This window comes from Stenella coeruleoalba, assembly GCF_951394435.1.
Source record: "Stenella coeruleoalba genome assembly, chromosome: 21".
Taxonomy (NCBI): domain Eukaryota; kingdom Metazoa; phylum Chordata; class Mammalia; order Artiodactyla; family Delphinidae; genus Stenella; species Stenella coeruleoalba.
This window is the reverse complement of record NC_137167.1, coordinates 8741377-8764529: the sequence shown is the minus strand read 5'-3', so window position 1 is coordinate 8764529 and position 23153 is coordinate 8741377. Positions and strand designations below refer to the sequence as shown.

Sequence of the window (23153 nt, the reverse complement as noted above, 5' to 3'; positions counted from 1 at the left end):
CTACTGATTCTAGATTTTTTTTTTCTTTTGAGAATTAAAAAAAATCTAATTCTGCTCTCACCTGACACCTCCTTGGATGTAGGAAGCTGAAGATTGTGACTTCCCTGAGTGGAAGAGGCTTTTGAAAGCTCCAGTACACGGTTTCCTAGGCTACTAGAGACATTATTTACTGTTTTAGAAGAAAGGGGAACTTGTCAGTGTATTTTATAGACTCCATCACAACAGGCAAGCATTTTTTGCATGTGTGTTAACACAACTTCTCTTAAAAAAAATAAAAGTGTTGACCAGTAAGGCTTCTACTTAGATCTGATCCTGCTTTCCTTATTTTGTTTATAGAATGAAAGAGAGACCATCACTTTCTTTGCACAAGAGGACAGCACTTTCCCTGCACAGACTGGCCCCAAAGCCTTCAAAATTCCCTACTCCATCAGAGAGCGGATTTGTGCTACATTTGACACCCCCAACGCCAAAGGCAAAGACTGGCAGATGTTAGCACAGAAAAACAGCATCAACAGGTAACTGGGGGCAACTTCAAAAAGAGGATTTTACTAAAAGAGCTTGAAAACTAAAATGGGGCGGGTGTATCTACGTGGTTTCCAGACCCTGATATCTGTATGGATTTCTCTGGCTGTATTTCATGTGAAATCTGGACAGGGAAGTGGGAAAAGAACAAAAATATGACACAGTGTGTGGCCCTTCCTGCCACCCCACTCTGCCTTTGGGGACGTTACGGAAAAGTCCTACTTGAGTCCTGGTCCCATCTCCAGGTTTGCTACTTGGGCCACCATAATGGAGGTTTAGACTTGGTCATCTTGGTGCTGGTGAGGGGATCCCAGAGTCTTGAGACAGTGATGGAGAAACAAAGAAGCAAGTTTCTCACACCTCCTCCCTCCCATCGGGTAACCTTAAGTGTTATTTAACCCCTAATAAGGATATGCTCAGCCTGAAGAAGTGGGTGCGTGAATATAAAAAAGGAAGTTTGAGATGATACCTCTCAGGTCTGAAGGCGGAGGGCATTAAACAAGCAAAAGCAACGGTCTGCTGCTTAAACCGACACTATTCATTGCTGGGCTACTGTTGTGGTTGAGTTGAAAGGAGAATAGAGAGATTCATAGTGGGCACTCGTACTTTGATGAGAAAAAGCAAGGGTGATGCTATTCAGAGCAGCACTGACGGGGAGGCCAGTTAGGGCTCAGCTTGAGGGATGACTGGTGGGGAAAAGGCATTGACAAATAGGATCTCCTCTCTCACTAACCCACCCCGCAAACCCCAGAATGAAAAGAGAACACGTTTTCCCAGCACCCTTTTCCTTCCCTTTCCTTTGGTACTTTTTATGTCTTTTGAGACAAAGCCTTAGTTTTCTCACTGTTTGGCTTACTCTGTCATTTCCATTTTTTTTGTTCTTTGTTTTCACAGACATCCTACCTGACTCTTTCTTCTCTGAAAGGAAGGTAGATGTCTGCCAAGAAAGGATAGAGGGCTGCTCCCTGTTTCAAAAGGGATCCGGAAGCCGAGAACGAAGGGCCCAACTAGAAAGCAGTCAGACTCAGAGAGGAAAATCAAGAGAGAAGGCATGGCTGTAAGAGAAAATGGAATTTACAGACAGGCAGGCCCAAAAAGAACACATTCTTGAAAAAGGCAGGTAGTGAAAATGAGAGAATACAAAAATGTCTGAGGGTATAGGGGAAAAAAAATTCAGTTGAATTTTTCCCAGCAGCTTTGATAAAGGATGAGATGTGTCATGTGTAACCCATGAACACCATGACTATGTCAGGTTCGCTTTCTGATCAACCTGGGGACAAGAATGAAAAACTAAGCCAGAGGACAGAATTTGGTCTAAAGAAAGGAAAGTGAACATTGGGCAGGGGACTCAGAAGCTCTGTTCTGGTTCTACAGCTAATACCAGTCTGCCCAAACACATCACTTACCATCCCTATGTTACTTTTTCTACAGATGCAATTCATAGAATTCAAACTACATTAACTCTCTAATCCAGTCTGGCCATAAGAGTTTATGATTTTTAATTCACCACTTGCAAGAAAGTAATTGCCACAGAGTATCTACCTACTCATGGCTGCTGGCCTTCATTTGCTAAAGAAGCGTGTGCACGTTCCTGCCTTGTTCATTTTATTCTCCACTTCCAGTAAACATATGAGAACTACACAGGCTGCCTCCAAAGCCATCAGTTTCTGACCTTGCACAGTAGGGAAAACGCATTTCAAACTGGGAGACTAAGGTTAGCATCCTTTTGTGTCTGGGCTCTAATGAGCAGTAAATAGCTACACAGGAGCAAGCTTGTCCCCTCCAATGTCGGGGGTCAAAAAAGGCAACCATTGGATGTGCCTGTTTGCTTTTGCTTGCTTTTGTTTCTCCCTAAGACCCCTCTCTCCAGGAAAGCCTAAACGTCCTTCGTATACAAAATTCAAACAACCTACTTTATGGAAAGTTTCTAACATGGTTCTAAGAAAATGTCCATTTTAAATAAATGTTAGTTAGTCCCTTTGAAATGTTCACAATTAACAGCAAGTTAGAATAGCATGAATGCACGGAATCTTTGTATTTAAATAAGGTTTCATCTTTAACCCTTACTTAGTTACCATATTCACCTTCAGTGAATGGCATTTCCTTCCTCTTTACTCTCTAGCTTAACTCTCCAATAGGAAACTCATTATGGAGTAAGAACGATTCAAACTAGGGGTTAGCAGGCTTCTTTCTGTTAAAGAACCAGAGACGGTAAATAGTTTAGGCCATATATGATCTATTGCAACTACTCAGCAATTATTCAACTCTGCTTCTGCGGTGTGAGAGCAGCCCCAGGAAATATCTAAACAGGCGGGGCTGTGTCCCAATAAACATTATTTACAAAAGGAAGCAATGTATTTGGCCTACAGTACATAGTCTGCTGACCCCTCATCTAAACGAGTCTGCTCTCATTTAGTAAAACTTTCATAGGACCTATTGCTGCAGTTAGAGTTACACCTGCGGCTAAGCTAAGGCACAAGATAAGGCCCCTTTCTGCAAGCTGGTGTTGTTCCGGCAGAGATGGCCACGAAGATAGTCAGAGAAGCCAAAAGAGAAAGATGATGGAAAATCACCTCGCACCATGTCAGCTAATCCCCATTCTCATTTTGCAGAAATTGTCAAGTTCATTAAACGTTTCCACTACTGTAGCAGAAATGTATCTTCTCCTACATGGGAAGAAACATACGGGACAGAGATGAAGGAGATTTTAAATTAAATTGTCACAACTTATTGTGTAATCCCAAATCACTGGGCTTGCTCTCTTAGGGCTACAAATAATATCGTACTTATTATACTACATAATCATCAGTCACTAATGTGATCATTAATGTGTGTTAAAACACAGAAATCTGACGTTGTCAATATGCCGGTATTATTGGGTAAGAAAGCTGTTGGATAGCTTGAGATTTCATCAACCCTGGGATCACGAGAGAAAGATGATCACAAAGCACAGAGTCGGTCTGCTATTAGGGAATTCACCTACCGTGATCTTGTGACAGCACCTTTACCTGACTCTCCCCTTCCCTTCAATTTCCAAAAGTGAAAAGCTAGTAAAGCAACAGCCCTCAAACCATGAAGGAAGCACTTTCAAAGGGAGTGGAAGGAAACATTCACTGTTATCGCGTTGCCAGTGGAAATGTTCTCCTTTCGGTAAATGCAAATGTCACTGATGATAATTTGCCTTTTTGCCTAACAAGTTTCTACTTAGATCTGAATAGGAGAGAAGATACATGAAATAGGAAGTTAAAGGCTTAGAATGTGAGACATGTCAGTGGGTGCACGTAAGGCAGCAACGCAGGTGGCTCTGCAACTTGCTTGGCATATCGATCATGATAAATAAGCCACACAGCCTAGCAAAGAATGTCATAGTTAACAGTTGCAATGACAGTTTCTGTGGGCAAACTGACGATTACTCAGAGTCCATGCTTGCTGCATTTTAGAGCTGAGACTGCACACTTATTCTACAGATCCAGCTGCAATAACTCTCCTCTTCAGTGCTCTTGGTCACAGGTGATTGGTAGGTAGGTGGGACTAATAAAGAGTTGATCATGTAGGAGTAGATGGTGGGGAGCTTTGCTGAGAACTAAACAAATTAAATAATATCAGAAACTAACTGCTTCAGCTAGAAGTAATCTTCCATATCTAAACTTCCATAGCACTTTGTATTTTTATGATACTTTTTTATTTTTTAATTACAGTTAGACATACCTAGATAGTACTGTCTAGTTCGGGGAAATTCAAGAAATTTGTCTTGAATGAATGACATGAACTTTTTCTTTGGATAGTATACTTGACCTTAAAAACTTGCCTCCTGGGGCTTCCCTGGTGGCGCAGTGGTTGGGAGTCCGCCTGCCGATGCAGGGGACACGGGTTCGTGCCCCGGCCCGGGAGGATCCCACATGCCGCGGAGCGGCTGGGCCCGTGAGCCATGGCCGCTGAGCCTGCACGTCCGGAGCCTGTGCTCCGCAACGGGAGAGGCCACGACGGTGAGAGGCCCGCGTACCACAAAACGAATAAACAAACCAACAAAAAACTTGCCTCCTAATAGAACTGAATTAAGTGTCAAAGGATTTTGCAAGTTGGTCTCAAAAGAGAGCAGGTTACATGGCTGACACTGTGGAGGCTTCCTATCCTTCGGCACCTGAAATTCTACTATTGAATCTTTCTTCTTTAAGGCCTCACGATTTTCATATTCCAGAAACCCTTGTGAAAACATAGCCAGCTTGACCAAGTTGCCGTGGGAACAGATGCTGGATAAAGTGCATGAGATACAAGAGGATGAGAAGGGAAGTGACCAAAATGGAAGAAAGGATTCCAAGATGGAAAGGAGCAGATGAACCACACCTTATTAACAGTTTCTCATAATAGTACGCTTGTTTGAAACTGCGTAAGCACTGCCAGAGAAACCTAGTTATTATTGGTCAGTTGGGTAAAACAGTTCAAATGTATTTTGGATGTTAATGTTTTTGGGTGATGCTAGAGAAATCATGAGCAAATGAAATTTCTCAAACTTCATGGCTCATCAGCAGTGCTGCAGTAACTTGTTTTTCCACCAAATCTTTTAACAGGGCCTCTAATGAGAAGCAGAATCTTCTCAGTTGAGGTCAAATCCTTTCATTCCCTCTGTCCACCCTCTTAATTGGATACACAGGAACAGTGAATGGCCAGAGGGCAGTGGGAAAGGACAGAGGAAGGTTGCAAGACAGTTTATTCATCTGTCTGGGTAACTCTTGAGAATTCACTAGAAGTGGAAGTCCCAGGACCAGCTTTCTTTTGGGGTGAAGGAAGGAGGAGGAAAAAAGTGAGAGAAAGTGATTACAAAATATATACAGAATGCCTGCTTCACAGGCAGACTGCCAAGGGTGGTCACCCAGGGACCCGTGAGACTAGATATTTTCACTCTTGTGTTTTGGGATTTGCTAGGATTACACCAAATGAAGCTGTCTGGGCTCTGCAGACTAGAGGCTAGAAAACACATCCTAACCTTTAAATAATAAAAATGGATGTGAGGCTGCCATTTCCAAAAATCAATATTCATGACTCTTCTAAGGAGAATTAATGCACAGGAAGATAGCATTCATCACACAGATCCTTGGAGGCAAAATATGATAAAGCTCAAATCAGATTTTCTGGTTCTGGCCCAATGGACTTGTGCAGAGTCTGGATTTGAAGAGCCCTCAGTGTGAAGCCAGAGGGACCCAACACAGCCAAGTGGTGGGTGTTCAGGCTTCATTCCACTTAAGTTAGGGACTCATGAAACTGCCTACTAATATGAATCTGAAGACAGCCTAGGGCCAGTTTGGCCATGAACAAACTGTATATAGTTTATAAGTGGCAGGTGTTTCTCCTAAAGGCAATAAGGGAGAGAAGCTGTTTGTATCCCTCCAAGAGAACCAAAGTCGCGCTCCCACTCTAAGCTGCAGGGGTGGTGACAAGGGGCAAGTTTGCATTGGTCTTTAAAGGACTAGGTTTCCCTCCTTTAAGCTAATGTAGTTTTCAGATAAGATGGACATGCCCAAGCCCCTTTATAGCCAAAATAATCCCCTTCACGGGTCTGTCTCAGAGAGACCTGGAAAAGCTGACAAAGTCACAATCCCCGGATGTGATGTTTTCATAATTTGAGAAAATGAAATTATGGGAAGGATTTTGCCTAATTCATTAGAGAGTCCTTTGATAAAGTGCTTAACTATTTCTTTGCGATTATTTGTGAGGTTTTATTGAAACACACTGAGTATTTTGCAAAAGGAAAGATATCAATATTTCTCCCTTTCCCCCTTCAGGATTAGCACTCTGGTCTTTTCTCTTGGAACAAATAGTGGTCATTCTCCTTTACCCTCAGGATTCTTGAAAATGTCTCAACATGATTGAAGAGGAACATTAAAGGAGACGTATTTTTCTATGCTATATCCCAATTCAAAGAAAAGTTGAGCTTTGATTTTGCAGTTTTCATTGCCTTTCATTGCCAAATATGAGAAACTGTCAGAGCCTTACCAGGAATGAAACTGGAGAATTGAAAACGAGAGTCTACAACTGGTTTTTATTCCTGTTTGGAAACCCACAGCGGGTTCTGAAGGCTCCAGGGCTAACATATATTTTCCAAAGAAGGAAGAATCCTTGCTGGTCCCTTTCAGGAGCCAGATAATGAAATAGGCAAAAGGAAGAACTATGAGGGGAATTTTATTGCCAAATTCATTGGTCCAAAAGAATTAATGTACCACCTTTGGGGCACAGCAGAGTGGAACTCAGCCTGGTTTCAACTGCCTGTATCTTTTCCTTTTGGGTTTCCCATACCAGCTTCCTTTCACTTGAAGGCACAGGGGGGCAATAGGCAGAGGTGACGTTATGGCAAGCATCTTTTGCTTAATCTTTAGGAAATGAAACAGACTTGCTTTATCCTGAAAGCTGCTCTCTGCTGTTGAGTACCCAGTGAGGATGAAGTTTGGGGATGAAAGCTTGAGGAATGGACCAAATGCTTATGCTGTGGTCCAGTTACCGCTGTCCAGTATAAATGGCTTTTCTCTTCTATTTGCATTTAAAGAACCATAGGGAGGGTTGGTTTTGGTCACATAAGAGGCTTTCATTAAATGAGACAATTACGATGATAGCGGGGATATTAATTTTTTTTTCATTATGACTATGTTTCAGTTCCCTATTTGGTACTATACAGTAGGACTATGCACCGTCCTTGTATTGATGTCTCCCAATTTATTATAGGCAGTTTAACTTAGTTTTCACCTTCTATGCTGCCAACCTACCAGGAAGATATTTTTCAAATATGCTTTTTTTTAAAAAAAAAAAAAGTTGACTTAGATATAAATGGCAACAGCTTATAGAATAGAAACATACTTGCTGCCTGAATGTTACAGGTGCAAGTGCTCCCTTGTACTTGGAAGTGCTGGGTGACATCCTAAATTCTGCATGAAAGTATGGCAGGTACCTGGGATGAGGCGTCTTCTTGTGCTAAGGATGTTAGGCTGCAGTGCAGATGTGGTCCCCTGCTAGGTTTTATTACAGAGGAAATTCATTCTCACCATTAGTTACAAAGAAGAGCTTACAGCTTTCAAATAGGCATGTCAGCCCCCTGGTAGCATGGCTCTGAGTAACTAAGATAAAAGCTTTGTTATCTGGAATTCAGAATGAAAGGGAGTCCTTTATAGGCCACACATAGTCAGACAGAACTAAGACCCTAAGCAGGCAGACTCCAGCTTTAAGCTCGCACGTGCCCTTGGTAGCTCTTCCTGCGTGCAGGTCCCCAGGGCTCCGACAGAGTCTCAGACCTATGCCCCGTCCTGTTACTGTTATCTAATCTTTTTGTTAACTGACTGAGGATTTAGATGTTACTATTCCCTAAGACATTTGTATTTGAATACTGCTTTCAAGTACTAAAGAAAGGGTGGTATCTTTCAATTCACACTGGCCACCTAGACACCTTTCCTTTCCATAACATGAGCCCTGCACTGCAACAGTATATAAGGACTTATATGGCAGAATTTTATCATGGTCCTCAATTCTCTCTTCCTCTTTGTACCCAAAAAAGAAAACAGATGGCACAATAACTATTTCCAGAAATTCTCGAAATAACCTAATTTTCGTTATTAGTTTAATGTGGCCATTCATTTGAAGATGTATTTTGAAAACAGATTCTATATAAAAATTTGGTGGTTGACCCATATACACCATTATAAGTTGGCCTCTGTCTAGCTAGTGAAATTGCTAAAGATTCATGTTCCCAATTCTGCCCTGGCTTCCGCATAAAAGAATGGAATTTTAATTGGGCTGGGGGCAGCGCAGATAAGGAAGTCTCAGAAAGAAGAAATTAATCATAGTAATAAAACAACTCCTCAGGGGCTCAGGTGAATAGAAAGCATGTAGGCTCAAGAAAACGAAATTAAACTTAATTAACTATTACTACTCAGTGAATTTACACGGATAAATCTATTCAGCGGTCTTAGCATGTGGTTTTTTAGTTCATCTGGACTTTTTCAGTGAGCGTTCCAAAGAAAAAGATGGAGTCACTGAGTCTGCAGGACTTAGGACAAATAAACTGAAGACACAGGATGATTCTAAAGTAAATTCTTTAAATTTAGAGAGTAAATAACCTTATGTACACAGTATGCAGCATCTTTATGAACCACAAAAAAATAAATCTTATCTTTCAGAATTACCTCAGTCGATCAGAATTTGAAAAGGCTATGACAAAAGATTCAGTGCATAAAGAAGTAACACTATGAAGCGTCTAAGGCAAGCATAATAAACATTTACTTCTTTAAACATTTTCCAAAGAGAAAGGAAAAAATTGTTTTGTTTTGAGCCATCCACCGGAATTTCAAGATGACTGCTTTTGCCAAATGTTCTTTATTCATTTCAAAAACCATAATAATAATCAAAGACTCAGGAAATCAACTATTGCTATGAATTCTACTTTCTAGTATTAACAATGTTCCCTGAATTGTGGATGCATTTACCTGCTGGTGTCCAAATGCACCAGCATTATTATGAAGAGAAATGGGTCACACAGATTGGGATCAAAATAATTTCAAAAGGGAGGTATGGAGAGAACCAAATGGATATAGGGTATGCCAATTTTCAAAAAAATCATAATGCATTTGCACACATGTAAGCAGTAAAATAACCCAACTGTGTTTGAGAAACAGCCTATAGCATTAGCACTTTAGTGTCTTTTGTCTATTAACTCTTCTGGTGTAGACAAGTAAGTGTAGTTTGATAGGATGTCTGTTTATCACAAAGCTGACTGAATCATTTTTAATAAGGCTGATATGCTCCTACGCGTATTTACTAACATTAAGTGGAATTTGGGATTTGTGTGTGTTGCCGAGTGTACTTGTATAAATTCAGAGCATCAATCTGGAACGTGCTTTGGGGAGCACATTTCACTTGCTACAGTATGTTCAGAGAACCATGCCAAGGGAGAGTTCTATTTCTGCCTCTTTGATCATTTAGCTTCCTGTTGGCCTGGGTGCCTAGTCTACAAATCAGGGCGTTTGCAGGACTTCTCAGAACCAAGTGGCTGGCAAGAGTCATCCTCCAGCTCTTCTCTTCTTCTTCTAGGCAGGTGCACTTAAAACACCTTCACACTGCAACTGGATTCATGAATATTTTGAATAGCATGTTGGGACAAGGATTCATCACAACCTCCAAAACATAGTCTGTATGCCTCTCCTCAAGTTTTGTTTTTGCATTTTCATGCCCAGATCTTCTTCTCATGTCCTGAAATGTCAAAGCTCCCCAAATGATACCAAGGATAAAGGTCTCAGAGTGCTTGGGGCAGGACATGTAGCTTGAGGACCCAGCAACGTTCACCCTCTAGGTGCTTATTTTCAGATGCAGCACAAAATGAAAGTTCAATCTCATCTTCTCTGAAATTGCTAGTATGTCTGGAAATCTAGTTTGGGTTATAAGACAACATGGAACGTGGTCAGCACCATGACCTAGGTGCTAAATCTGGCCCAACACCTGCTTTTCTATAGCCCCAGAGCTAGAACGGTTTCAGGAGGATAAACAAAACAAGAGTGATATATGTGGTGTGACATGTGAAAAGTGTATGACATTCAAATTTCAGTGTCTCTAAATAAAGTTTTATTGGAACACAGACATGCACATTCACTTATGTATTGTCTATGGCCATTTCACACGACCATGGCAAAGTTGAGTAGCTGCTACAGAGACCAGATGTGGCCCCTACGGTCAAAAATACTTGCTGTCTGGAACTTTAAAGAAAGAGTTTGTCAACCCCTGGTATAGAATAAAGGGTAGCTTTGGGGTTAATAGGATCACAAGGATCTAGTCACTCCAACAGACACTAGTCCATTGTGGTTCAGTAGGAAATACAAAATATAAACCTTCAATACTATGAGAAATCTGTGCTGCTTTTTGTTGTGCTTGCCAGCATTATTTTTCTTTTGAAATGACCATGGAGAGCATAAAGAATTATTTCCCCACTCCAGGAAACAATGTGTGTCCATGGTCTATTCTCATAAATTACATGGAAAGACATTATCACACAGCCCACCCAGAATCCACTCACACAGCCTCTCAGTTTTTGCCTCTTTCTCAGCTATTCCTCCCGTTTGTATTCTGCCTGCACGTTGGTTGGGGCGTACCGATCTATTTACAGACCAGGAGATACAGCAACGTCCCCCCAAAACAGCTCCCTACAGCTAAAAGGAAGTGGCAGCATTCAAAACAACGTTTTGAATAAAAGGAACGAGGATCTCTTCAACTACAGAAGCAACATTTGCTTTGCCATTTCTATTAGTGGAGAAATAAATAACCATATTTGATTCGAAGGCCAGCTATGGAGAGGGCGGCGAAGGGGAGAAGGAAGGAAAGATAAAAGGAAAAGAAACTGGAGAGAATAGTTTTAAGCTGGCCTTCTCCCTCTCTCAATTAAAGATTCAGACGCAGTGGAAAGCATATATCATACCCTGATGTTTGTGCTATCTGGCAACCAACTAGCTTTAAGTAGTGTCGTAAGACCTTTGAATAAAATAGCACTTTATTCACTCAGAATTACTATGTGTGTATGTTGCTTGTGAATGATAACGTGCCCTTAAAAGCTTGTCTTCTCTTCCACTTGCTCTTGGCTACATGAGTCTGCTTTGTGATTATATGCCGAGTCTGGTGATACAAAGTTGTACCATCCTCAAAATGGGCAATTCTTGGTCGACTCTGGAAAACCTTTTCAACTCATCAGAATTTTACCAGAGGTGACATTTCTATCCCTGCTGCAAAAGTACCTGTGAAAAGCTGTGACCTTTTAATCCTTTGTGTTGTCTCAATCTTCATCAGAGCAAAGTTATTGTCCAAAGGGTTATCATTTGTTTTCACTGAAGATCCCATATCATCTGAAACAAGCTCCTAGCAATCAACTAGTCAGCTGATGGATATGGAATAAATACCTGTCATAGTATTATAAGTGCTGTTGTAGAATCAGAAAATGATTAGCTATGACCCTTCTCTTTCAGGTGTCTGCAGTCACACTGAGAAGGCAGAGGTCACACACATGGAATATATAAGCATTTTACTCACATGAAAATTTAAGCAGAAGCGTAAAAAGAGTTGAGAAAAGAAATAAATTACTTTGAGAGGACATGAGAATTATCTACAATCCAGGCATTGTAGGAGTATAGGATCTTGATAAACAGAGGGGAAAGAGGGAAAGTGGGCATTTCCTAGTGAACAGAATACACTAGATGAAAGCAAGAACAAAGTATTACCTAAGCCAGTGTTCATGGCTCAAAGGAGAAAAGAATATTGAGGGGAAAAAAAATATATATATATATATATTACCAGAGCTAGTTTGATGCCAGACCAAGGCAGGCACTGAAAACAAGTGGAGTAGATATGATGATTTATGAAATAGAATGCAAGGTATAGTAGAGAGTTTGGAGAAATAAAGAGCCGTAAGGCTTCTGCTAGAATTCAGTCGTAAAATGATAGAGCATAAACTAAATACAAATAGTATGAATGGAGAGGAAGAGTGAAGCTGATGAGTTTGTCAAAAAGAAACAAAGAGAAGACTCAGAAATAAATGTCCTAGTGTGAGAGATTAGAAGGATGGTTGTAATTACTGGGACATTTGTTATAGTTAGAATGGAGGCCAATGGATTCCTGATGCCCCGAGTCTGAGGAAGTGGAAAGCTATATCTAACTGGAGCAGTCCCAAGGTCGTTCAGAGATCTGTGACTAGCTCATTATTAACCTATAAAACAGGAGATGCCGACTTAGACACTGTCCACTTGGAGCTGATAAGTACTCCATTTAGTATACGAACCCAAGAAGACACAGATAAAATTTTCACAGCCCTTAGGTTTACTATGAGAGACATAAAGAGGGGTCAGATATTTTGGGGAAAAAATAAAGGAATGAGTTCTATCATCACATAAGCTAATGAAGTAGAGCTTTTCAAGAGGGTGTTCAAGAGAGAAACACACGTACATGTACACACACACAACTCAAGGAAAGTGAGGACTAAAAGAGACATGGAGGATTAAGAAGGTCATTGGTAACCCTCCAAAGTACAGTTTCAGTTTAGCGTTGGGATACAAACTGGACTGTCCCCAGACCTGCGTTCGTGGAGCTCTTTATTCCTATTTTAATAATATCTGTTCCAATTCATTTTTAATTCCCTTATAGTGATTTGTATTTGTTCCTTTATTTCTATTTTTGTCATTTCGTTTATTTAACTCTCTGTCCAGGAATTTATCTTATTTTGCTACACAAAGTAGCCCGTCTGCTGTCATTCTGAACCTGTGGGAAGCTCGTCATCAGCACGATGGTGACCTTGACTCCCTGGCCTGTGCCCTTGAAGAGATTGGGAGGACACACACGAAACTCTCGAACATTAAGGAATCCCAGCTGGATGAAGCCGACTTCAGCTACAGCAGGCAAAATGGACTCTAGTCCACTTCCTCTCATGAGAGAGTGATGGCCAACTTCGGGACATTTGTTTTACAGGGGGAAGAAAGAGGCGGTTTCTGCCCAGTGGCACTTGGGGAATTCAGCCTTCATTTACAATCAGTGAGCATCCCTGATTGAAGAAATTGCATTTTATATAGGTAAAATATGTTCATAGGGAAAAGTACAAGCTCTCTTAAATATATGTGTCTCCTCTGAAGCCACACTCAGGTTCACAGCTGAGGAACTTCTCAGATTTGGAGTGGCAAGGATAAAAGCGAGGGCGTATCTAGATAAAAGTAACTGTGGGAAAAGATGAGCTACAGCAAAGCTGGGAAGGCAGAGCTTCAATAAGTGCATGTTTTGCAACAGATTTTTAATGATGTGCCCCAAAGTACCAGCTGATTCTGGCACCAGATTGTCTGAGTTTTCTACCAACTGGCATCGGGATGCCAGCAATCATTGTCAACTGGCTTTTAGAAGTGAAACACGGTTGCCAACCTATCTGTAGGACTTCAACAACGTCAAGGAGGGCATTTAGAATTTCGAATCTGAGTACACCACACCAGCACCAATTCCCTATCTATCCTAGCCACTTAATGGAAACAAGATCAAGAGGTAGAGAGATCACAAGCTAGCTCTAGCAGCGTACCTACCCCTCCTTCATTTTCTCCAAGGACCAAATCTATCCACATTCTTTCTTCCCCTTCCTTATGAATTACACTAGGGGGAAAGTTTCAAGGAGCATAGACTTTTCAATATGGAAATTTCTTATTTTCTAACTCAAAGCAGGACCATCTCTATTCCCAGCTAAGCCACTCAAATTGCAAGAGCTATCAGAACGCAGCTTATCATACAGATTCAGAGACAAGGGAGGTCAAATCAGGTCCAAGGAAACATGAACTGCAGATGCCTTAGGCCTCAAATAAGCTGTTATTCTAGGATGCAGATGTTGATTTAGTTCCCCAGCGCAGTTGTTACGAAGGGATTAGGAGGTTTACTGTCCTTCACAATCCACTTCTTGAATTTTCTAGCCTTTTGGTACTATGTTATCACAGAATCTCTCCATGGGGCTATAGGTCATCCTCCTTTTGCCTCTTGGGAAATTAGCCGATGGTCTTTGCTCTAAATGATATCCGAGTACATAGACCTGAGGGATACCTCTACCACAATGTCTGAGAAACCAAATGCATTGTTCAAGGAGTCTTCAAGCTCTGATAATTCAACCTCACCAAGCATGCTTTCTTTCCAGGACCATTAATATATTGTTTTACATTTTAAATGAGAGGCAGTGATACTGTGGAGAATTGAAATCTGCAGATAATACACAACCCCCATCTTTACACTTCACTCCATCTTTTATCCTATTTAATCATTTTTGACAGGATGTCCTGGTAGACTACAGATGAACAGATTTACTCCTGAATATCTTCTGGTGGATGTTTTAATTAGCTGTCCAGAATCAGGACAACCAAAGTCAAGGACCTCGATTAACCACAAGGTTGATTAGCTACTTAGAGGTTGGCCCCATTAGAATAAATACAGTCAGGGAATGGGGGAGGTAGGGAGTACTTGGCAGTAGGGATGTGATCCACTTTTGAAACAATGTTTTTGTAGATCCCATGTTTAAAAAAATGTTGTGAATCTCCACCTAAGTGAAAAAGACTTAAAATAGGTTGAATTTATAACATCCTGGGTAAGGCATTGAAGAAGTAACTCTTGAATGTGTTGGCCATTCTCTCTAATGAATGTGTGGTATAGAAGGTCCCCTGTAATCGATGGAAGGCTTTGCTGCATGAAATTCAAAAAGCATCTTGCTTTTCTCAGGAACCAAAGGCATATTAAAGTCCTCTTAGAACTGTTGAGCATATTTTCAAAATACCATAACTAGATCAGGAAAATACCCTTTTTGCTAGTATACTCAACTTGTTTATTCCTTCCAGGGAGCAAAAGACAGAAAGCATCAAAGTGTTAATCATCTAACATAATGATGGGATATAATTTCTGAGATAGAAGTGGAAGTAGATGGTCATCCACCCAAAATAAACCAGAGGGTTGATTGGCATGGGTGGTATGCAGAAAGAATCTGCATTAAACTGTTATAATGAATAGGAACTTATAGAAAGTACAGTGTGGAGCATATGTTGTTGTCCATCTTGGAGGATTTTTGTTTTAAACATCCTATCCTTTTTTCCTCTTCCCTTCTAATTGGCCTTATAATTGTTTTTATCTATTCTGTGAATCCACACAGATCTTTTTTAGATTTTTGATATATTTTTAATATTTTAAAACAGATGAAAAATGTTAAAGTTTCCCCTAGATTCTATCTAGATTATTTTAAGATAAGAATTTATTATCAATCCCTGACTGTCTAGAATTTCCGCCCATGTGTTTATTCTTTTTTTTTTTTGGCCTGGGTTTTATAAATAAATGCACTTGATCACCATATCCCTTTGAGTGATAAAGGAAGCATAGGAACATGAGTCATCTCGGATTTCAGCCCAAGGTTCAAATCCATCTTTCAGTCCATTGTTTCCTCTTTACATTTCTCCTACTTATTTCTGCTAGGACCATACGTAGGATTTCTGTAGGTTTTCTACAGTTTGAGATTCTATGGCCATTGCATGTCAGGATTATGCAGTATTTTACAAAAGGATTCCAAAGAGAACCCATGTTTTTGAGATTTACAGACCAAGGTGTGTGTGTGTGTGTGTGTGTGCGAGGGTGGAGGGCAGGGAGCATGAAACTGCAGATCAGATAGACTTAGCTGGCACTTGAACTTGCGGTTACTCACTGTAACCTAAACCCTGGTTCAATTTTAATATTTTCATATCACAACACAAATGCCTCTCTTGAAAGAGATTTACTTACTCATCAGCCCAAGCGCTTACTTTCGAAGTCTTATTGTCCTAGTGCAAAATGAAAAAAGAAATTAAAGGTGGTCTTTCATACTTGGTAGGTTACTTCAAATTTTTACAGAATAACCCACTTAATGCCAAATCTTTCAATCCTCAGAAGCATTTAAGTCTAATAGTCCTGCTTTAAACATGACTTAAAAGGATGCCACCAAAATGTTGCACTTCCCAGCTTAACCAGACTGCAGTCTCTAAAGTTAATTTATAGTTTTTACGGCGTCGCTTGTGCAGTCCTCCTAGTTTACATTAAAACTCCTTTAAGCCAAAAGGAAGCTCACGCTACGGATTTAAAGGCAAACTTCCCTTACCGGCGCAGGAAGTCTCATAAAATTCAGATGTACTGCCACAAAAATTTTAAGGGTCTTTTTGTAAGAGATGAATAGGAATTGACACAGTTCTCCTTAAGGAGGGGAACTTCTCTCTCTTTTTTTGTTATTTTTATCTTCAGCTGCAGGTGTTCTCCTTTGCCACACCCCTTGTCATTTTCCTTTCAGTTGACTTTGAGAGAGGATGTGAAATCCAATCACTAAAACAGGGTTCTCTTTGGATTAAAAGTTCTGGATTTATTGCAGCTGTTTCCCTTGATAGAAATTCTCAACATCTGGATTGATAAGCAAAGGCAGAATGTTAAAAAGATAGTTGGTTGAAGATGGTATTCTCCACTTGCCAAACGTCTGGCCAATCTACCTGTGAATTTCAAAACATTACAGAATCTTTTGATGTGCTTTTGGTTTTCCTTTTTGGCCATTTTCTCTTCAATTTCTTAGTCCCTCTGTAAAGGTGTTGAGTCAGATGTGTTGAAGGTGAAGGTCTCTCGAGGGTCTTTGTTCCAGAGCCCTGAAGGTCACAGGAACCGTGAAGGAGCTGAGAAACGTGCTTTTCCAGCCCACTGTGTGGCTCATTTTCATTAAGTTTCCTCATGAAACACTGCAGAGTTCTGAATCCTTGGTAACTCCCATTGACTGGACTAGGCGTGACATCTACAGCAAATGGGAGAACAAAATATACTGTCCTACAGATAGTGACACATTTTATTATCCCTCTGGTGTTAGTTACCATAGCACTGTATTTGCAAAATCGCTGCTTTAGCCAAACGCTGAATGGCCACCGTTTCCGCCGTTTCCACTGTTTCGTCTGCATAGAATTTTCCTGAACTACAAGCAAAACTGTATTTCGTCAAATGTCACAAAGTGAAAATGTTACTAATCTTAGATGTGTTGCATATTTTGTGTTTTTACTTTCCAAACTCTTTCAAAAGCTGCAGTTATAAAGCTGTTTGGCTGTGTTGACAGCATGTGGTGTTTTTTGCAAAAGTAATTCTAGGAGAGCCAGTGTCTACCATGGACTTTTCACATCCCCAGCTCCGGTCTCATCAACAAAATCGAGATGACAATTTGTATGCTGTGATTTTTTTCAAAAGAGAAAAGGGGATGGAAATCAGACCTGGCCGTTAGTCACTAGTGTGTAGTACTGTGATCTGAAGTAGGAAATTTAACTCACATAGAATAATTGTGGTTTTTGAAGCAGCTACTTTGATTTTTCCTTCTTCTGTGAAGATCATGGATTTGGAATGTCTTCACGAGGTGGATTTAAGACAGTAACACTAAGCTCTAAGTCTTAGAACCCACCCTCCATCTGAACCCAAAGATGAAAAAGGCAGTAAGCTTCAATGTTTAAGCCTAAGCTTAAAAATGTCCTCCCCCATCCCTATTATTGAGTTCAGCAAGGGGTACTTTTTTCTCCCCCAAAAAAAGTTGAATTAGAAAATACATAACTAAATTTGGTAATGTAGTTCTTTGCATGAATGGAAATGTGTGATAAATAATTTTACAAAAGGCATGATTACAGTGAAAATGTCCTTTTGCTTCAAACTGTGCTCACCCCAAAAGTATTTCCCTATCTCAAGCATTACTTACATCCAAAATGGACAAATTATACAATTCCATTAAAATTGGATATATAGGATAGAAACTTGACTGTGATTCTATTGAATCATGATATTTGAGGGGAGTTTGTAAGCAGAATATCATGCCTGCTGTCCCATTACTGGAACAGATATTGCAATCAGAAATAGATCTAATAATTCTAATATCCCTCCATTAGCAGCTCTGATGATACTGAAGGGAGATTCACCCCTTCCCAGGAGGCTTCCATTTAAGCCTTAACAGAGGGTGACTAAAATATTTCAATCAGAAACACCTTCCAAGGCCCGCCCTAGATGATGCTGGCCACTCCCATTCAAAACTTCTCTATAAGAAGGTGGGAAACACTCCATCTGTGGGAATTAATTTTCCAGTAAGGAAAACAGTTTTCTCCCTTTCTAAATTGGAATAAAGACTGACTTAACATTTCCCATTCTTCAGAATTGGATCTAATTGGTGCATGCAATCCAGTAAGTCTCGACCTAGAAATACTGCAAATATAAGCAGTTAGAGGAAAACTGGCTGATTCTCCTGACCCAAACTCAAAAAAAAAAAAAAAAAAAAAAAAAAAAATATATATATATATATATATATATATATATATATATGAGTAATGGTTTACCTCCATTTCTGTATGGAAGAATTTTAAAAACAGACTTCATTTTGTTCTTTTTATTTTGGGAAAGTGTGTGTGTGTGTGTGTGTGTGTGTGTGTGTGTGTGTCTCGGGGATGGGGAGGGTAGCTCTTTCAAGTGACTCATATCTCAAACCCATTCCACTCTCAACTTTCATTTGATGTGTTCAAAGCCGAAAAAAAAAAAAAGCAGAACTGAATACTTAATTTGACATGAAGCTGAAGGAGTGAACAAGCCAGAGGAGAGAGTTTGAATAAAGCATGGCCTTGGCTTCATACCACACTTTTTGTGCCTTGTATTATCAATGTAAATTCTGAATGTTGTACAGTAAATACTTGGATGGACTTCTTAGAAAAGGCTGCACTGGCTTCTTTTTCAGCACATGTACATATCTATAAATATATATACATATATATTTGGTAATGCCAAACAGCTGTGTTATATTGTATTGAACAAAAATGGACGGTTTGGATGTTTTATGTAGAGTTTGCAAAAAACTGGATGATGACAGACTTTTCGAGATAAATGTACAGACATAAATTACTGCATATCAGTTATTTATGAATAAAGAGTCTTTTATTGACATTTTAGGATACTCCAAGAGTGGAACTTTGAACTGCCAATGAGGATCCCCTCTACACACCTCCTGCCACAGTCAGCCAGGGGCTGGAATGCCCTTCACATCAAGGTCAATTTCCTAATACCTGCTATATATTGAACCTAATTTCTCCTTCTGTCCTCAAGAAGGAGTTTAAAATGAGGCAAATGGAAGCAAAGATGAGATGATTTTTTTTTTGAGATGATCTTCTAAATATTCCTACTCCACTCCAATGCACACACATACCACTATCCTTGGGATATAGTTTAATGTACTCTGAGATACCCGCCGTACCATAACTGGGATACCATTCATCTTTTTCCTCAAAATGCCTGCATTATTTTTACAGACACTCTAGAAAGTGTTCTGCCTCTCCATGGGAAAAGGTTAAGAAAACAAGTACAGTGCTGCACATTTCAAATACATCTTCACAGACCGAATCTGTTTTGAATGGTTTTTAAAATGCCAGAAGTTCCCGAGAATTCAATCGTAACTACTTACAACTCGTTGGAGCCATTTTCAACAGTATGATTTACTAGAAGATGGTTTCTGATCTGCTTCAACTAGTTGGTTATCAATGAAAAGGTCAAAAGTTGGCTTAAACCAAGTGTTTTCCAAATTTGGTTTTTTAAACCATTTTCACAGAAAGGTAACAGTTTTTTTCCCCAAGTTGGAAATCTACAGAATAAAATATCATTCTCTGCTCTAGATTCTGAACACCTTTATGTGTATGATCGATCTACTGGATATGATGGAGCTCTAAGAGGGGGGGAGTACAGGCAACATTTCCTCAGCTTTTGGGGGATCATCTGATGGGACTTAGGAATGGGTATGAATATTCACAGAGTGGCTGTGAGTGGTTTCAACTGTTCTTTCTGACCGTGTTAAGGTAGGCAGCGCTTTCAAGCTGATTAAAACGTATTTAAGTTACTGATAGAATGTTAAGTGATTCTAATTAACTTACTAGGTAAATTAGTATGATGAGGCAGAACCACACCAAAAATTTCAGAATTACTTGTATCATTAGAGCAAATAAATCCAATTTGAGTTGGTCAGAACAAGTTTCAACTAGATGGAGGCTGTGGGCTGGCATACAGATCCGGATATAACTAGCTCATCCTGATGAAAACTTAACAGATCAGCTTCAACCTGTAATAAACTGTTCAAAATAATTTTTAAAAATTATAAAAATGTTTCATCTAGTTAAGAACTAATTCTGAGTGGATTTAAGCTACTTTGGGCTAATCTAGGTTTGTTTGATGTAGCCAATATTCATTTGTTAGAATTTGATCAAACTTACTCTGATAGGGGTTACTCATTCATTTAAAAAATATTTAGCATTTTCTATAGATAACAGAGTCCACGATCAAATTCTCACTCTACCAGTAGCATTTGATATCAAGCAAGACACTTGGCATTTCTACTTTATAATACAGGGATGATAATAGAAGTTTAGATTCTTTCCAAAGTCTGAATATTAAATGAGAGGAAAAAAATACATGTAAAGCCCTTAGCGCACTACATAATAGTAAGCAACCAATGAGAGTTAGGTTTTGTGTTATTTTAGAGAGGCAGTATGCATAGCAGTTAACAAAATGTTTTTGGGTTTTTTTTTTTTTTATAGTACGCGGGCCTCTCACTGCGGTGGCCTGTCCCGTTGCGGAGCACAGGCTCCGGACGCGCAGGCTCAGCGGCCATGGCTCACGGGCCCAGCCACTCCGCGGCACATGGGATCTTCCCGGACCGGGGCACGACCCCGCGTCCCCTGCATCGGCAGGCGGACTCTCAACCACTGCGCCACTAGGGAAGCCCAACAAAATGTTTTTGAGATCAGCACAGTCTGGGGGAATAATCCGAATTCTGCCATTCTCTGGATACATGACCTTCATCAAGAAACTATCATTAAAAGGAGATGATCATATCAAGCTCATTGGACACAAAGTAAATGTTCAAGAAACAGTGTAGTGATAAAAGCATGTCCACCTGTCACTGGCGAGTTCGGGTTCTGAACAGAGATGCCCTAGAGTGTTCATTATATAGTTGTCCCTCGGTATCCACGGGGCTTGGTTCTAGGACCTCCAGAGATACCAAAAATTTGTGGATGCGCAAGTCCCGTATATAAGATGGCGTAGTACTTGCATAGAACCTACGAGCACTCTCCTGTATACTTTAAATCATTTCTAGCTTACTTATAATATCTATACAGTTGACCCTTGGACAATATGGGTTTGTACTGTGTGGCTCCCACTTAATTCACGGGGTTTTTTTCAGTAGTAAATGCTACAGTACTAGATGATCCGTGATTGGTTGAACCCGTGAATGCAGAAGAGCCCTGGATGCAGAGGGCCGGCTATAAGTTAAACATTTTCAACTGAGCCCCTGAGCCCCTCGTTATGCAAGGGTCAACTGCACAATGTAAATACTAGGTAAATAGTTGCTGGTGTGCAGCAAATTCAAGTTTTGGTTTTTGGAGCTTTTTAAATCCTTGATTGAGTGAATCCACAGTTGGGGAACCCACAAATACAGAGGACCAACTGCATAAACATAGTAAAGTAACAACAAGGGCCAAAGACGTACTCAACTGTAGTGTCGTTCTGATACCTGAAAGCTATTTAAGGAAAAAAAAAACAACTATGTCTTAAACTATCCCTGAAGTAAGTTAAATGAAATTTGTTTTCAAATATAAACGTGAAGGCTTAATACAATGAGCTTAAAAAAAAAAAACTCTACTGAGGTCCCATTTTCCACCCATATAGAATGGTTTGAGGCGGGAAAGAATGAGGCAAATCCATATTAAAAGGGTAGCTTTCATGAAGACACATAACATTTTGTTTAAAATGATAGAAATATGGCATAGAATAGATGCTCCATCAGTGAGATGACCCATTTTCTGGTTTTCAAACAACACAAGGGCCTTAAAAACATGACGGTGTTCACAATTTCAACATCAAAGAGTTACCTGGGCACTGTCACCTGTATGTGCCAACCCCTCTTCTACAAGTTGGGCATTCATACATGAAAGACATTGACTCGACCTTCAAGAAGCTCACACTCTCTGATAATCCAGAAGATTATCATACCATCAGATGAAAGAGGTGAGTGTAGATTGTTAAGGGAGAATGGGGGAGGAGACCAGGGTGTGTTGTATGAGGGAACATTCCATGGTCAAGTTGCTACTGGGCTAAGATTTAAAGATGGTGTATTAATATAGCTCTTTCAATAATACTTGGTAAAATCCCTACAATTTGTGGCTTAAAATAAACATTTCTCATTCTTCCAGGTTTATGTGTCAGCTGGGGGGTCCCACTGACCTGATCCCGGCTTGGCTATCTCAGCTGGACTCATTCATGTATGTGCAGTTAGCAGGGAGGTTAGCTGGGCTGGCTCTTCCAGACTGGACTCCTGACATGTCTGGGCCTTGGCTAGAATAGAACCAACTAAACTCTGCTCCATGTGTCTCATGATCCAATAGGTGAGGCTGGCTATGTTCTCACAGTAAAGGCAGAGGGAGAGAAGCATGTCAAGTCTTCGGAGACCCCGTCTTGAAACACCACCATTTCTATAATAGTCTCATGGCCAACATAACTCACAAGACCAGCCCATTCAAGAGATAGGGAAATAGAATCCACCTCTTGATGAGAATTGCTGCAAAATCACAGTGCAAAGAGTGTGGATACAGAAAGGGGTGGAGAATTTGGGTCATGGTTTCAATTTCTCCATCAGAGATGAGTAAGAATTTGTCAGACAAAAAATAAAGGAGGGGGAAAAAAAAAATAAAGGAGGAGAGACATGGAAGCAACCTAGATGTCCATTGACAGATGACTGGATAAAGAAGATGTGGTACATATATACAATGGAATGTTAGTCGTTAAAAAGAATGAAATAATGCCATTTGCAGCAACATGGATAGACCTAGAGATTATCATACTAAGTGAAGTAAGCCAAACAGAGAAAGACAAATATATGATATCACTTATATCAATATGTGGAATAAAAAAAATACAAATGAACTTATTCACAAAACAGAAAGACTCACAGACATAGAAACCAAACTTATGGTTACCAAATGGGGAAGGCATGGGGGATGGGGGGTAAATTAGGAGGTGGGGACTAACATATGCACATGACTACATATAAAATAATC

The 23153-nt window shown here is 40.1% G+C and overlaps 1 protein-coding gene and 1 long non-coding RNA gene across 7 annotated transcripts in view; one reads left to right on the top strand and one right to left on the bottom strand.

Moving 5' to 3' along the window:
• The window catches only part of UNC5D (unc-5 netrin receptor D), a 597345-nt gene extending 579620 nt beyond the window's left edge, over nucleotides 1–17725 (top strand). For all 6 annotated transcript variants that reach the window (XM_079909331.1, XM_079909333.1, XM_079909330.1 and 3 more), the window contains 2 exons: nucleotides 337–515; nucleotides 12741–17725. In XM_079909331.1, coding sequence (XP_079765457.1) covers nucleotides 337–515; nucleotides 12741–12945 — 384 coding nt within the window. In that variant the 3' untranslated portion in view covers nucleotides 12946–17725. The remainder of the gene's footprint in view (nucleotides 1–336; nucleotides 516–12740) is intronic.
• The window catches only part of LOC307179760, a 115491-nt gene that overhangs the window by 71252 nt on the left and 21086 nt on the right, over nucleotides 1–23153 (bottom strand). The gene's annotated exons all lie outside the window — the stretch shown is intronic.